This window comes from Aythya fuligula, chromosome 16 (assembly GCF_009819795.1).
Source record: "Aythya fuligula isolate bAytFul2 chromosome 16, bAytFul2.pri, whole genome shotgun sequence".
Classification (NCBI taxonomy): Eukaryota; Metazoa; Chordata; class Aves; order Anseriformes; family Anatidae; genus Aythya; species Aythya fuligula.
The window spans coordinates 9,378,483-9,396,063 of record NC_045574.1 but is presented as its reverse complement, the minus strand read 5'-3'; the positions used below and the strand labels follow the sequence as shown (position 1 = coordinate 9,396,063).

The 17,581-nt window shown below is 39.7% G+C and overlaps 1 protein-coding gene across 5 annotated transcripts in view; it reads right to left on the bottom strand.

Annotated features, from left to right (window-relative positions):
• DOK5 (docking protein 5) overlaps positions 1-17,581 on the bottom strand; it is a 42,932-nt gene that overhangs the window by 13,028 nt on the left and 12,323 nt on the right. For all 5 annotated transcript variants that reach the window (XM_032198252.1, XM_032198254.1, XM_032198255.1 and 2 more), the window contains exon 2: positions 8,601-8,708. In XM_032198252.1, the coding sequence (XP_032054143.1) occupies positions 8,601-8,708 (108 nt within the window). The remainder of the gene's footprint in view (positions 1-8,600; positions 8,709-17,581) is intronic.

The following is a 17,581-nucleotide window of genomic DNA, read 5'->3' as shown; positions in this document are numbered from 1 at the left end:
ACTGGGAAAGGACAAACAAACCAACCAACCAGTATCACTAATGACCCTATCTTCAGCCTGAGTCATACACTTCCGGGCCAGATGACAGCAGCTCAAAATACTGCTGGGAACACGAGAAGGACAAGATTAGAGCCTTTGCTGTTAGTGGATACTAAAGGAGCGTCATTTCTGATCCCAGCTTCTTTTACTAGGGCTCCACCCCAGTCTCCAGCTCACACCTACATACCCAAAGATTCCTGGCCTTGCGCACCTTTGCTTATGTCTGTGTCATACCCATGTGCAATGCAACATCTCTGAACCCAACCACCAGGACTGAGATTTTCTCCTGCCAGTATCTCGTATACCTGCATCTGCCCTCTGGTCTATGGCTTCACATCAACAGCTGCTGGTCATTCCAATTTGGCCATTCCAATAAGATCTCAGCATATGGAGTAGAACAGAAGCCACAGCCATACCTAGCAACCAAAATTTTTCTTTTGCTTTAGTTCTCCCAGTCAAGAAAACCTTACCATATCACAGAGCAGCTCCTCCTTCACCCCATAGCCCACAACAGCAGTCATTTCTCCTCTTCCTGTGTGAGGAAAGTCAATTTATGCTACAATCACTTCAGGGGACCACTAAGGAATTATGCATAACTCAAGGTGAATAGAAGCACGAGGGCAGATGTCTTGACCAGAAGACAGTGTAATACCCAACTGGATTTTCCTTTAGAAATGACTAAATATAGAATTGTGAATATAATGGCCTCACTGTTTTGGAGCCGAGAATAGCCATATTTTTAGCCTTCTTATAAAATGCTCTGACAGGCTAGGTAGTTACAAATAAGTACTTTCCTACAGTAATCTCAAAGGCAGAGTAATATATTCCAATAGAGATTTTCCAAGACACAGCTCATGCTTGAAATCCCAAAGTTCATCCTTCTGAACACAAAAATTTATTTTCATTTGATTATGCCTTCTCCTACACTTGCTCTGTACTCCCTCTAACCATGCTGTGTTATGAGGCAGACAATGCAGATTACTGGAGACATTACTTATCTTACACATTGCCTTCACAGTATTCACAGAGGTCTATTTTGCTTTTCCGAGGTATCAACCAGCAGTTTATTCATCTTTCTAAGGGAAAACTGTCCCTGTGTCAACATGATGGCAGGGGATGGAAACAGAGAGCCCACGAGCATGCCGCTGACTGTGGTGTCAGTGCAGGCCCAACTCAGACTGGGGTGCTTGTCCCTGGCCTGCAGAGTGCAAGTTTGGGGAAAGAAGAAAGGCCGCAGAGACACGACCGAAGCCATAGCCTGAAAAACAGCTAAATTATATATGGAATTTTTCAATGTTGTTACAAGGCTCTAACTCAAGACTCTTCCTCATCACTTTGTCCCTGCCTCCAAGTACTATGTGCTGGGATAGGTGAGGAGGCAAAGGAGACCAACCCAGTCTAAGTCCACACACTACAGACAGGTGTGGTAAGTTGGTGCCTCCAGGAATCACCTCATGTACTATGTGAACACAGAGTGACTGTACTGAAAAGCACTGCTGCCATGTACCACAAACACGTTCCTCCTGAGAGCTCTGGCTCACAGCCTAGTCAAATAAAATTGCAGGTGATTGCATCCCTTGAGTGATATCTTGAAGATGTACTGAAATCAATAGTGTTGTGTCATTAATTTCACTTATCATCAAATCATTTGTAACTCATGTTTTAGCCATGAACTGGGAGAAGGGGTATTTATATTTGGAGAACTGCTAGCTACAACAATTGGCAGCCTGGGGATTATTTTGTTCTGTACTGACTGCTTCAGAGCTCTTGCATAATGGCATTTCACACCATACAATCTGAAAGTCTTCACATACATCTGAAAACCTCCTGATTGCATTTGTTTCTGTAGAACTTTACGGGCTGAGACCAAAACATCTCACTCAAGCGTGAGGGACAGGCAGCCCTCAAGTCTGACCTCTGCCCAGCTCCAAATATCTACAGTGACATGCACATAGTTTTTGTCTCTTCTCGGGTGGTTTCAGACCAAGGTTTTCTGCAGTACGTGACTTAGTACACACAAAGAACAACAGATGGACCAAACCTGGATCTCTGGAAACCCTTCTGAAGGCTATGGCACAAGTGATAGCATCCAGACAAATTCAGTCATTCAGCTCATGGATGCTTTAGGTCCTGGATACAACCCTGCGGCACCTGATTTTTATGGCTGGCAAAAACAGTCAGTAAGCAGCTGCTCTCTCCTCCTTTTGGGGGCTGAGCTGCTGGAGTTGTCTTCACCTCTCAGAGGTGCTCTGATATGGTACCAGCCCCTTCTTGCAAGACCCATCTTCAGCCAAGAAGCTGTTCCTGCTGCCAAGACTCAACAGCGCACCTGTGCTCCTGAGGGAGAGCTTGTCTAAAGATCACTTGTTATTTGACCTGCTGTGTCACCCAGCAAGGTGCTGCAAAATGCCATCATTATCCCAGGTGCCTAAATAGCCTCCCTGTTGCTCACACTTATGCAACAGATGGTTCAAATTGTCTGGCACATATGCACCAAATTCACACTAAGTGGCAGGCTGCTAACATCCCCTCCGCTGAGCTTTTGGAAAGGAGTCAGAAACAGACACCAAACACCTGCAAGTATTCGAGGCTGAAGTTTTATTTTTTGCATTTTTGAAATAACTCTCCTCCTGCTAGGCTCTTGCAACAGAATGTTTTCATAGTTAAATACATTTGTTTTATTTGTCTGAGATTAATAACTAGAGTACCTTCCCTTACATACTTCCACCCTCCTCTTTACAGTCAGGACTCTTTTACATTAAGATGAAAATCCATATAACTGAAGTACATTTCATCAGATTAAAAACTAAAATACTCGTAGAGCTGTGTGGTAAGAGTCCTGAATCAGGCTCAGGGATTAATCATTAATTTCTCGGCCAACAGTACAAACAGACAGAGCTTCACCCTGACCAGATACACTCAAGTAAAAATTCTTCTGTTACCTTCAAAAACATGCCAAACACACAGTTGACTAAAAATGATCTTAGCAGCCCTGTGAATTCAAATGACTGTTTGAATTAGGACATAATTCTCAAATATGGGTAGCCTTTCAGAACAGAACACAAGGGATCATATTTATTGCCTACACAACTGCCACATTCAATGGTTTGCAAGTATCTCATGCTTTAATCTTAATTAAGGACTTTATGCTTCTGTCTCAGCTTGCTGGAAATTCACTCAGTAAGGGCTGCAGACAGAATGTTTCCTGGGACACCCCAAGGAATATTTACTGGTAAATGCCACAGCACTAATTCCAGCCCAGCCCTGTTTATGATGCAAGATTGGCCTGTGCACATCTAACTTACTACTTACACATAACATACTCAAATTTTGTAGAGAGATTATATATACATATAAAATCTATGGCCATGCCTGTATCTCCCTTTATTCAGTGGGGAAATCTCTAGTTTAGAAAAGCTGCTAATTTCCACTTGTTCAGGTACAGGATTGCACACACCCCACCATACCCCACTGTATTCCAATGCTGCCTCTTTGAAGAAATTGAAGCCAAAAATAACTCCCAGCTCTAGGGATTCAGTTTTTACCACCGCTCTCAGAAGCTGCTCCTTCACTCACCAGAGCAGAGGAGCTGTACACAATACCCACGGCTGCTGATGACCAGCTTTCTGTCCTTGTCATCCCCTCCAACACATACCTGCCCCCCAGACTTGTGCTGAGCCTTGCTGCATGGCATTACAGTGAAGATACCAAAACACCCTGACAAGTTGCTTTAATTTTTTTAAAGCCTCAAACCAGACATTTTGTTTGTAATAAGTGATAGTACTCATTAAAACAAATGTTTAACAGCCAGTTATAAGTAGAGTGGTCATACTTTAAACGTTTAATTTGCTACTGGTACAGTTTTGCATTAGAAAGCCTGGAAAACAATTACAAATTACACAATTCAATTTTCCAAATGGATTATTCCATAACTAGACAGAAAGACTGTTTAAATTGCTTCTGCTGTTTCAAGGCAAGATTAATACAATCGGATTAAAACTTAGACCCCCTCGAGGAATTAGTGTATTCCTGTCAGCAGTATGCAATTAGTTGGTTCTGTATTGGAATATTAAGGATTCTTCTGGCACATTTCAAAATCCAAACTCGCTTGGAGAAAGAAGAATTTCTTCATATCCCCAATATTATTTTGCTAAAACATATGGTAATTTGTGGATGACTGTTTATATTTACCAAATGAAAACTAGAGTTACCTGAAAGGCAATTCTCTGCCCAGATTTTGTAGCCTGGATCCTAATTATTTTCATTCCCTTGTGGGTCCAACATGAATTAAGTGGGCAATTTGCTTTGTGTATGCAAATTTCCAGTTCACTTCCTAAGCTACAGATGACTGTTCTCAGATGACCTGTATTTTAATACGCTTTAACCTTTCCATGTTAAGAGAGAGAGAATGACATTAGAAAGTATAAAAAGGTCAATATTACACAAAAGGTATTATTTCTTTTGTTGCTTCAAAGTTCCCTGGACAATGACTTTGCCAACTAACTAGAAGTATTGATACTTTAGATCGCATTTAATAAGAGAGACAGATATAGATGGGCTTAACTTATAATGACTGGAATGTTTTACATAAAAATAGATGTCTTTCATACATACATGATTTCTAAGGAAGCATATACCCTGACAAGCAAAAGTTAAAATAATTTAAGAGGTGAATGTCCAAACCAACTGGACCTAAAGTAATGAATGAATTTCCTTTGTTCCAAAATATACCTCTAAACCCAGGTAGCTAAATGTTATCAACCCTCTAGATGGGTAAGAGTCTTCAGACTACTGGTATGGCAACAGAATGATGACAGCAATGCAAAGAAAGTGAGTTGAGGGAGGCACCAGCCATAGGGCAGGGAGAAGAAATGGCATCACATCAGCAAGATGTGAGTGGCAAGGACATCAAAATTAAGCCTCCAGCACAGGGCTGCAGAGCAGGACATAGAAATCACTTGTCTAGATATGAACAACCTGGACCCCCTGGTATAACAGCAACACTGCTGAGCTTGTGACCCAGTCTTCAAATGGGTAAGGGAGAAATCTCGACTCAATGTTGACAAGATGATGTACATCCCAGCCTGTGCCTACTCCGAGTCAGTGACTGGTACTGCCATAGTGCCAGAGCAAATGCCCCAGACTCCTTCCACTAATAAATTGAAGTAACATTTGCACTTTAATTCATCACAGAAAAAAAGCAACGAAATGAAACAATTTAACACTTCAGTGAAAGAGGCAGGTGCTATTGAAATATTAGCTACATTCATCATTTTTCGTTTTCTACCCTTTACAGTCTGATGATGGATTAAACCCTTCCAGAGATTGATGGGGTGAGCAAGGGCTCCTCAGTTTTCTCAGATTTGATGCTGCTTTCAACAGCATTTGAGAACTACTTTAGAACCCAAGTAGGAAGCTAACAACTGTATTTCTGAAACACTGGTAATCTGTTAGTAAGGTTTTCCTCTTACACCATCATCTATTAGACTGAACTACATTCATCCTTAAATTCATTAGCAGCATCTTTTGACACAGCGACACTTGGTGTGTTAACAGGACTGCCTGGGCTCCTCATTTATAGGATTAATTTTGTCAGAGATGCTGAGAAGCAGCCTTCTGTCCAAAAGTGACAGAATTAAAATAGTCACCAAAAGGCTCTGCACAACACCAAGCTATTAGAGCAGCTGCTCTTGCTGACCAGCTGTATATAAAGACAATAGCAGTGACTACTCTAGACCCCTGGATGATGTCATGAGCATCTAAGTCCCATTAATACGATACATCAGGAACAGGTGAGAAATAATGTTAATTGAAGACCGCCATATTAATTTTTTGTTTGATTTTTAATCATTAAATATCGTTTTTACAAGACCTAGTTCAACTACAGTGTAACACGGAGTAGCAGTGACATGTTCTCCTCTTCCAACACCTCATATTTAAAACTGCTGGAAGTTGCATCATTCACCATCCTAAAAATTCCACACATTTACAAAGCTTTTTAAAAAGATAAAGTCATTTCAAGCCATGTGTACTCTTTGTAAGTTAACACATTTTAGCCAGAAAATACTAATACTCATTAGCTTCAAGTAAGGTTTGTTAAAAATAACCAGGACCTGTCAACTTTTATAGCTGATGACTCTAGAACTAGACATCCTCAGTTTCCATCACAGTAGAAAAAAAATGGGGACAATGCAGAGCCCCACTGACAAACAGCAACTCTGCAGAAGGACCAACCCACCACCCTGAGCAATCACACTTGAACAGCTCTGCTTGGTTAGCACCATGTCATTTACAGCCTGCCAAGAGCACTAAGTGTGGAGAGCAAACACTGATGGCATCACTCCCAGATCAGCTCACAGGAACAAACACCTTGCTGCCAGTTCTTCTGCCCGTCTGCACCCCAGGGGCTCCCAGCAAGCTCACCAGACCCACAGGCTGACATGGTGCTGGGAAGAGACACCTCTCCATTTCCTACACGAGGCTGGCAGAAACCTCAGCATTGCTAGATTGTTAGATCTACGTGTACATACCCAGGACCTGAAGCAGACAGAAGCTTAGGAGAAGGGCTCAGAGTGACTGAAGCTGGCAATCTAGCTTGGCAAGTCCAAAACAAAATGTGTGTGTATATATTTTATACATACACATATATAAGCTGAGATTGATCATCTCAGGCATTTTCAGCACAAGACTCAGACTCCAAGACACCATCACGCCACACACACAGACACACAGAAAAGGAGACTTACAAAGTAATCTATTACTTCACTCTAGCTGGAAACAATATTCCTGGGAGCAAACATTGCATTCAAGCAACATACATTCAAGTGCATTATACTCTTCCAACAGAGAAGTTTCTCTGCTTACTTCCCCTTGAGACATTTAGGTTTTGGCCTTCATCCTAAAGCAAGCCCTAGATTGGGCTAAATTCTGATAAAAAGAACTTGGCTGAGGTTAGGTGCAAAACATGATATTTTAAAGACGTCTTATGCTTTGACAACGTTTCTCAAACCTTCAGCCAAGACTAGGGTTTGCTACAATACGTATTAATAGTACAGGTCTGACTATGTATAGTTTCAGAACATTCAGATTTTGAAAGCTATACATACAAACTTTACAGCTACTAAAATAAACACTGAATTCCCAGGGAATGGCTATGGAGTTTGCTCATTTATTCCTGTTAAATAAGCTACCAGAGAACTCCAGCTATAGAAGCTGCAGTAGTTGAACATTGACTTAACTATAGGCTAAGCTAAAAGGTAATGGGACTTTCACGGTGCTTTGGTCCACTGGTCCAGATGCAGGAAACTGCTGTTACTTTACACCTGTGACAAATAAGCGATCACCTACATATCTTCTTGAAAGAAAAAAAAAAAAAAAAAAAAGCCTGATTTAGACTCCTCTTGGATTTCATATCCACTCCCTAATCTGAACCTCAAGCCAGTGAGTGCTGCTGATATATTGCATTAATACAACGGAGGAAATACAGATTTGCATCAATAATTGACAGAACTGTACTAATATAAATGCAATGTTTCATACAGCTGGAAATCATCTTATACACACACTATACAACCCTCTCACACATCAAATGAAAAAATACACTTCTCATTACTTTTGAAAGTTCCTTAATAAAAATTTGAATGAAGTATTTCTGGGCATGACTTACTACAAATAGCCACAGGTTTTATGATCAATCAATTACAAATTACATGGCATGTAGACAGACAAGTCTGAGTTCAGATTCAGTATTCCCTCAAGATTTCCTCCTAAACGTATGTCAAAGTGAGTAAGTGCAGATCAGCCTCAAGCTGAGTTGTGCTCACTGACTCCTAGCAATTTATGCACATAATTCCTAATCTTCTAATATATTAAGCTTTTGCCAACAATGATTATAAATTAAAGGCTTTCTCATTTTCATCTCTGTGCCCAGAAGAATTACACATGTAAAGTCTCAGATGAATATGAAATGTGCACAGAACACCAGAGAAGTGATTTGAGGGAAAACTGCATTCTTTTTAATACCAGTGAATTTAGCAAAGGTTTTCACATCACTGTTCACTGCCTGCACAAGATTGATTTGCGTGTTACCTATCATTTCTGTACCTGTGTAATGCACAGATGCAAAATCCAAGTAAAACCTCTAAGCACGTGGCTTTTTTGAACTCACATGTTACTGTGCACGTTTGTTACTGCAATTATGAATAGTAGTCATTCTGAAGTATTTCAGATGTGATTTTAAAGGAGAAATGATCAAGATGAGGAGAGGAAAGGTCATCTTCTCCAAAAATAGTCATTTTCCATTACCTTAGCAAGATGGTTGCTACAGAGCAGGAAAGTGAATGCTTAGTCTGCCTCTGCTTTACCAAATGAAGGAACATACATGTACGAATAGGTTTGGAACCTTGATCATTAAAAAAAAAAAAAAAAAAAAAAAAAAAAAAAAAGTAAAACCTTGATTGTTTTTAAAAAAAAAAAAAACAAAAACAAGGCCAATTAATATGTGACAACTTCAGATTTTACTGCTGGTTGTATGCAAAAACAAGCATATAATCAAGCCTTACCTTGTGATAGCATCTAAAATAAGCAGCTCGTTCATCTGAGAATTTCTCCAGCCTCTTTGGCCCTTTGCTTGAAGCTTTTTTGAATACTAACCAGCATCTCTGGTAAATCTAGAAACACAGGAGAGTAAACTTAGCATCTCCAATGACTTGAATATCACTAATATTTGCATAGAAGTTAGACTCATAAATCAGTTGCTGCTCTGGAGCTAAAATTAATGGCTTTCAGTAGTTTAGACAAAAAGTAAGATCAAGCTAATGGACAGTTACATCATATTTCTTTTGAATTACAATACAATCACAAATTCTTATTAAGACAATGGATGCTTGCTTGAAAGGTGCTAACAAGAGCAAGCTGTAATCATCAGGCTTATATACGCAGGGCTATCTAGGAAGCATATTTTCAAAATAAAGTTTTTTTCAACACTTTTCCATGTTAATTTGTTACTGGTTGAGGTCTTCTATGCTTAAGACAGATGTGAGAAAAGCTCAAGCAGACAGGTAGGAGTGCACCTTCCATCAGATCAGTGCAACAGATAAAGCTATATGTGTATACAGTACATAAAAGAGTAAAGGTGGTTACACAGGGAGAAAGAACCAAATTACTGGCTAATGAAGATGACAGAACATTTAACTGTAGAACCAAGAATTTTGAAAGTGGCATTTTGTTTTCAAGGTTCAGCTATTTAAATTCAAGTCACTCGGGACAGATTCTGCCTGTGCAGAGATTGAAAAAAAAAATAAATAAATAACTAGTTTTCTGCACCTGGAGCATTACGCCAATTCATTTCTCAAACTTCTGCCCCCATTTCTTTCAATCTTCCCACCTAGTCCTTAACCGTGCTGCACTTTCTATCATCCTTTCACATTCAAAACTTAGATAGCATACTGTCTGCACAGGGGGAAAAAAAAAAAAAAAAAAAAAGAAATTTGAACCTTGCCAACTGTTCACAGCCTATGTTTAATCAGTAATTCAAAAGTAACACCTGGTAAGTTAGAAATAAAACAAAACTGCCACTAAAATTAGTGTGATTTCAAACAAAAAAATTGATCAGCCATTATCAAGTAGTGCACAGCTCTGGCAGAACTCCAGGCTAGCACAAATGGACTGCTCAGTGATGAGATCCATCAAAACATCTCACTGCCTCCAACTACACCAGCACCCAACAGGCAACCAGCAGACAAGGCAACTCCATCCTTTAATCCTTTGATGGGTTTCTAACCAATGCATTCAGCACAAAACAATTATGCCCATGAAAAGTACCTATAACTAAGTAGCTGTGCATGAAAATGATTGCTAGTTGACCAGTTGCACTTTCACTGGCTTTTAGCTGTTTCTATAAAGCTGTTCAGGGAACCATATTATTCCCCCCAGCTTTGTTATTCTGCCTTGCATGTGGACACTCATACTCCTTGCCCACTTGGCTGCAGAAATATTTAGCATATGGACAGGCTGCTCTGATGCCAGGCACCAGCTGAACCTATCAAGATTTTCTTCCAGTTTTCCAGATTATTGGCCAGTCAACATGTCCTGTTTAATGCAAGGGTTTGAATTGAATTATTCAAGAATTACTAGACACTGACCAAAATGAGAGCTTACTACCAAAAATTCAGATACGTACCCACTTCTACTGGAAGATACTTTTCTAGATTTACCTTCTGAGAAAATCTTGTTTGTCATGTCCAGATAATCTCAGCACATCTGACAATAAAAGCTTTCCTACCCTCCCTCCCCCAAAGTTATTCAAAAGTTTGAAGACCCACCTTTTGCTTTCCAAAAACCTACAATTTTTAAGTTTAGCAATTAGTGAACAGAGTGCTTTAGTAATTAGTCACTATACAAACATGAGGATAAGAACTATAACATGATGATGTCCTACTCAGACAATTTGCACTCAGTATTGCCTCTTTGGGGCAGTAAACATCTCAAAGCTGTGGCTCCAACATAGAGCTCAGCAGCACATGGAATTAGACACCAAATGAGAACAATCTTCTGCAAAAACACAGAAATAGAGCTTTGTTCTGCCTTCGGTCAGGTACGAAACCAGGACAGTTATCACCTTTCCAAATGCCACTGGAAACATAAGTACTACTAACACTCAACTCCACTCAAGCATGGTTGGTGGCTATAAATTGGTGCTACTGGAATTTGTTACTGTAGTTCAACAACAACTAACCCCAGACTAATTCTTGGATTTAGATTGGGATCATGGCACAGCTGGGAGGGAAAAAAAAAAAATCACACCAACTGTTACATGTAAGCACCTCCAAGGATGCAAAAGCCAAATCATCCTCCAATATAAATACTGAGTATTTGAGTTGTGGTTCTGCTCCCATATTACAACAGTTCTCTGTCATAATATAATATGCTAGCGCCTTTAGGACAAACTCATCCCAACCCAAATAATTACAGCTATGAAGAATAAACATCATTCATAATGCTAACTGGAGGAAAATCAGGTCATGAAGGTTCCTTCTCTGAACTTAGTCCTCTTTCAGTATCAGAGAATCAGGTCTCTCCCCTTGTGGTATCTATAGGGGAAAGCAAGGCCAGAGTAATCGTGTTCTGTACTGCCAGGTTAAGGTGTTAAGCTGCTTTTTTGGCACTAGATTAGAAAAAAAAAAAAAAAAAAAAAAAAAAAAAACTTAACATGAGCTGCAGTTATGCACAGAAACATGGCTGAGGCTCACATCCCTCTGAATTTATCCTCTACTATTCATACTGTACTGCACAGAAAATAAACAGCTTCTTTTTGCACTTACGAGCAGCACTCTCATCAAAAGAGTTATTCCCCAAAGAATGGGGTAGTTGATGAGTGAAGACGTACATGGCTTGCAGCAGAATTAATCACATAGGTACTGAAATGCAATTAGTTAGGTGAGCCATTAACAGACCACCTGCGTAATTAGAAAGACTCCATTGCCCAGTTAATACTATTGCTACTGCATCTTATCCAATGTTACACTTGCACTACAAATGCTTACTAAGAATGAAGCATTGCTTACTTAGCTAGCTCAACACCAGCAGGAAGCTTGCTTACAGTTTTCAAGGGATAAGCTGTAACAATGAATCCTCAGTTCCCATATATTTTATGTAGCCAGTCACTTTGTCTAAGGAATTGTCATTACTCATCTATCATACATCTGCCTCTTTCTAGACTGAAAAGTTTAATTGTATGTTTGCATAGTACCTGAACGTGCAATTTGGTGGCACAAATAGGGTTCCAGGATGTTCAATTAATAGAAAGATGTTTAAATCTCTCACAAGAAGAGTTTTCAATTCTCCAAAACAATACAGAGAAATACTAGAAACATCAATAGCCTCTGTTAGACCTTCTTTGCACCACTGACTTCATTGTGACTCATCCCTCACTAGATCTCTCTCCAGCATTTCCAGCAACAAAACAGATACTGTTATTCGATGTTGTGAGTAAAACTAAGGCAAGGTAAAGCATTTAGAGGCAGCACTCAAATGCAGTTATATACTGGACTGTAATAGTAGCTAAAAGTAGTATAAAGTATTTTGGTTTTATTAGAGGTAATACATAAATTTTTGCCTGAATATATATTTTGGTATTTCATTAACATAAGTGATCTGATTATTAACTCTTGCCTGCTGAGCTTATATGAACAAATTCAAAAAAAAGATGCATCCATTCACTTAAAACCTGCATAGTATTTCATTTCTGAAGATGCTGAGATAATTGCCATCAACAACTTATATTATCACTGTATCATTTATATGGCCCCATGGCATGAATACCTTGCAGGTAAACAGCCAGCACCAATCTTAACTGAGCATAAACTTCATGATATCCTAAAACTCTAGAAATAACAAATCCAGCAGCATTTGCCTAGAAGCACTGAAAGCCTTTCAATGCAGTCAATGCACAGAAGAGCTGATGATGTGCCCAAGACAGAGAGCTAATCATAGGTCCTGTTATGAGCATATACAAAGCAAGTAATTAGGTCCTTGATGCCATCATGATCAAGTAAGTGTCTGAGACTTGTCAGTATTTCTTCAGGTTGACAACAGCACATGAACTGTTTAGATTGTTAGAGCTGTTTTGACAGCAACAACAAGAACCAGCCCCAAATCCTCTCAGGTGCCTATTCAGCCATGAATACTTAGCTCACTTATCCCTCAAAATCAACATTCCCACTATTACTACATGAATAGGAATTAGTTGAAAATACTGCTGCAATTACTTCCATCCCAAACACTTGGGCTGACAGTGATTAGATAATCCAAACAGCAAATCAGGATCTGCTGTGCTGAGAGGGAACAGCAACAGCTGTCATTTGCATAACACCAAGAACTTCCACAGCCCTCCCTATGATATCTTCTGAGAAGCCAAACCTGAAGTTTCATTCAAGCAGCCAAAATCAGCATCTCCTTCCTATGGCCTCTTCTGACAATTTCAGCCTCCAACATGCCATTGAGCAGACAATAACACAAAATGCAAGGGAAATAATGTGACTGTTTATGAAGTGGATCGTCTGAAACCATATAGGAGATCTAACATGCATGTCCAAGGTCACATCAAATCAGTTCTATTTGTGGCTCCAAGGATCAGCTGACATAAATCATTACCACAACTGAAGTCAAAGAAGGAGTGACTTCAAAAGAATGATGCAATCTGAGTATTTGGATCTCTGCCTCTCAGTGGTATGCCTTGGAAACCAGGCAGGATTGTTTGGCCACCCTCACGCTCCTTCAGCTGCTGGAAATACACTGTGAAGCAAAGGAGCTATTAACCTCAGCTGGAACTGGTCAGCATCTGGCTGACTGTAGTGGAAAAATTTCTTTTGACTTTCCCAACTTTCATGGTTCAGATGTGGTTTGAGAATACTCTCATGCAGAGATGGAAACTGAAACCAGAGGCCTCCTGCCCTACGTGAAGGCCCAAACCAGTGGTCTGTCCTCAAAGTGGGTATCAGGAGAGAACTGTCCATCTTCACTGCCTCCAAACTGATCAGAAAAGCAAGGCAAAAGAACCAGATTTGAGTTCCTAAAATGAACTAAACTAAAATTTTCTACTATACAAAGTACAAATTATTCTACACAAGAAACAAGTCTCTGAATTCAGCAACTAAAAATTACATTTTGGTCCAAGCAAACTTTAAACCAACTTTATCCCACCCCTCAGTATTTTGTTCAGCAACATACTTTAAGAAGTTTCCGCAAATAGCCTTCCCCCAAATTTCTAAATATTTAGCTGTTTTTCATGCCTTGGGCCAGAGGACCTTAACACTGGCTACTTTTAAAAACTAAGCTGAGGAACTGTATGCCTTCCAGTTCACTAAGGCAAAGCAAGAGTGTTTTCCCTTGAACCAAATGATCTCCTGCCTTCTTTGTTATTTAAGAGGGATGTAGAAGTCAGGGACAGTAGTACAAAGTCTCACCCGGCAAATTGTTCTTTTGCAAACAAGAAGTGAGCCTTCAGGGAAAGCTGCCCTATTTTATTTGTGCTGTTTTTTTCTGGTCTGCCCTAAAACAAATTCCAATGAGTTACATTTATACAGACCCTGAACTTGTGGTCAAGTAAACACAAACCTGGCTTTTTTAAAAAAAGAGCTTGATGAAAGTGCTATCAAGCAGCTTAGGATGACTACAAGAAAGCCTGGGCTATTGCCAGGAACTTGTCTTTTATGACTCTGATAACCTGTAGAAATAGGGAATGTAACAAAGGCACAGTACAATAACAAGAAGTTTCTCACAGTACAGTCTCAATATTTCTGTAGGAAAAAAATGCTGTCACTTTATCCAAGGCCAGTAGATAGCTCACTCACTGAAGTACCTCAGCTGCACATGGAAAGTCATCTAAACCTTTGTGATGAACATCACCAGGGAGTCTCCACTAGACTTAGTTCTAGAGAAAAGAACCCTTCCAACAGGGTCACACAGAAAATTAGCCAGGTAGTATTAAACTATTTGGAACTTAATTCCTGTATTTAAATAAATGTATTAATATTTCACTTTTAATTCAAACTCTGGTAAAGAGCCCTGACATAGAATTCCTAGCCAGAAGCAAATTTTGAGAAGACTGGTCCTAGAGCTTTGCATCAACAAAAACATTGCCACATATATAATAGCTTATAACTCTTTTAATTATACACACCCCTCAGACACTTTTGAAGCAGTAAGCCTCCATTTAGTAGGTGTTTGTGTAAAACTCGGGTACTGCTTTCAATTAAAAGGGTCTAGACATCAACATGATGATGTCTCATGTCATGTTGAATGGGATTGTGTGGATCTAGGGAAGATCCCTCATTTTCTACCATAACTTCACAAAAGGCAAGCGCTTAATTCAAGTGTATTTTTTTTCTGTGAAGTTGCGAGTTGACTCTTCTTTTCCAGTCCAGCTTTGACGCTTGCACACTTAATCCCCATATACTATTGACAGCTGTTCAGCTCTATTTAACTCCGAAGAAACACGATGTAAGTAGAAAATGATTACAAGTAGGTGGATTGCTAGGAAGAATCACATAGCTGTAAACATACCTAACTTGTACTGAAACATATTTAGCATGATGTATTCCACAATTCCAGTGCACAGAAATGCAGACCAGTTCCCTGGCTCTGTATAGTAAGGTGCAAAATTGACCACATTGTCTGCAAAGATATAGCTGTACTTGGCAACAAGACGATTTCACTTTCCCAGAATACCCATTTAATGTTAGTGTGTTATGAGTAAGCTACATTGCATTATTCATTGTGATCAGGTTATAATAACTACATAAATCAAAGTTGGTTTACATCAAGCTATCTTCTGTGGGGGATGAAAGAAAATAATCTAGATTTCACCTTCCCTCGAGAAACACATTTATAGAGACAGACCTCAATCCTTTTTCATACTCAGTATACATCTCCAGAAACAATATTTTACAATAAGAATTCATCCACAGCTGCTAATAGGGAATGAAATAGCAATATTGTCCCTGTGCCTGTTCGGAATGTACAATATTGCTCAATATTGCAAAGCTTTTTCCATGAAGTTACAAAATCCATCTTTGGCACTGGCCAGAACTGGCTATAAGACGTGCACAAAAAATACTTGGCAGAACTTTGAGTCTACACACCTTGTTTTACACTCAAGCATATTAATGCAAGGCACAGAGAATGCCCACTGCTCTAAAATATGAGCCATTTTAATCAGTCTTTCCTCTTCAAAAACTCTTCTCTTCTTAGCCCCCTCCCTACCAACTGGAATTACATCAACGAGAAGTCAGATTTTTGTTAACGATTCAGGCTCAGAACTCAAAGCCATTTCTCTAGCCTTAGTTTAAAACATTGGACAGCTGGATTTGAGCCTGTAGATGCATTCCCACTTGGCACCTTAGTTAGAAGGTAACTTTGTTCTACAGAAAAATATTTTTGGTCCTTCATGACTACAGAGGATTAATTCCACATGCAAGATTTACTTACTGCCAAATATCCTCAGTAACCAAAATGCTGTGTGTTGTGATCTAGGGTTCATTGTCTAAGTCACAGCAGGGTGGTGAGAGGTGCAATCTAAGCACAGACAGTAAAATGACTTGCTCAAGATTACTTAACAACTTAGTAAAGGAGCTAGAAAAGGATCCTTTGTTTTATCTTATGTCTGTACCATGCTCTGTGGCAGCAGATGTTGACAGGCAGACACGAGCAGAATTTTACAGGTTTTGTTTATAACTGGTATATATTAGTCATCGGTTCATACAAAGGCATATACGCTCAATAAAAGTCTTGCCACTGCTGGCACAGATCACCTCCGGCAGATTTCAAGATGGGATGTGCTCATTCAAGGATGAGAAGTGATTTCCCAATATATTCCAGCTGGGTAAGAGATTTGTTTAAAGAAAGGGTCCCCAGGAGCATATGAGAACCCTTTCCAGCAAATCACTGCTAATGTCAATACAGTAGTTTAGAAGCAACACCCCTCTTCAAATTGTTGATGTGCGCTGGACACAGAAGGTCCAGAGTTCATAGGTATTTTAATTACAAAACCTGGCCAGATGCTGAAGCACATTCAGTGCTTTCTGCCATACATCTCTGAGGGCTTTGGAACCATGGGTTTAGCCCAGCCTGGGCAAAGAAGCCACCAGACTCAGGGGAAGACCTAAAAGACCATTCTGGACCTCAAGGGCTGGGCAAAGTGCTCAGAGCAAGCAGGACACCTGTAGCAGAACAGTGATATCTGCCCTGATGTAAAAAGACTATTCAGATGACAGGACTAAGGTTTAGGACTTGCCCACCCCACAAAGGTGTCCTAAGCGTTCTGCAAAGGAGTAATTTATTTCTCATCTCTACTCAGAGCGAGGTAGCTTGAATCTGCAGAAGGAACAAGAAGCAATGCTGCTTGATACAATGGAGGGCAATATAGAAGTTGATTCATTTTTTTGAGCTTCTCTAATGACTACCCAGAGTTTCATGGCCTGGAAGATACTAAAAGCAAGACTTCAACTTCCAGTTTACCTTCTCTGCAAAAGTCCTATGTTGGATGCAGTATATTTAGGAAGAGAGCATTACCTGAAAGAAAGCATTATCCTTCTACTTCCAGGCCTTCCTTTAACAACTTACATCTTTCACAGTATAGCGGTTTGGGTTTTTGTTTAGAATCTCTCCCCACCCAGACCCCAATACATCAAAAACGGATAGTTTTGTACTGTGTTAGTCCATCAGAGGAGAGTGCCTCCAAGCACCAAGAAGTATTTACGGTAGAAGCCCTCTCTTTCTAGTCACAGGTTAAAAAAAAAAAAAAAAAAAAAAAAAAAAAAAAAAAAAAGTCTGACCGAAGCTAAGTATCCAATCTAGTTCCTTAAACACCTGCTAAGCTTTATACATGGACACAGTTAATTCTAGGCATGAAACTGGATAGGTGAAAAAAAATCAGCCTAGGACTTGTAACTAGTAAAGGAAGAAAATAGTAAGGGCTTCAACACAAACTGCAGACTGACCCTGTGCAGCCAGCTCAGGCAGGCTGAGCACTGCAAAGCACACT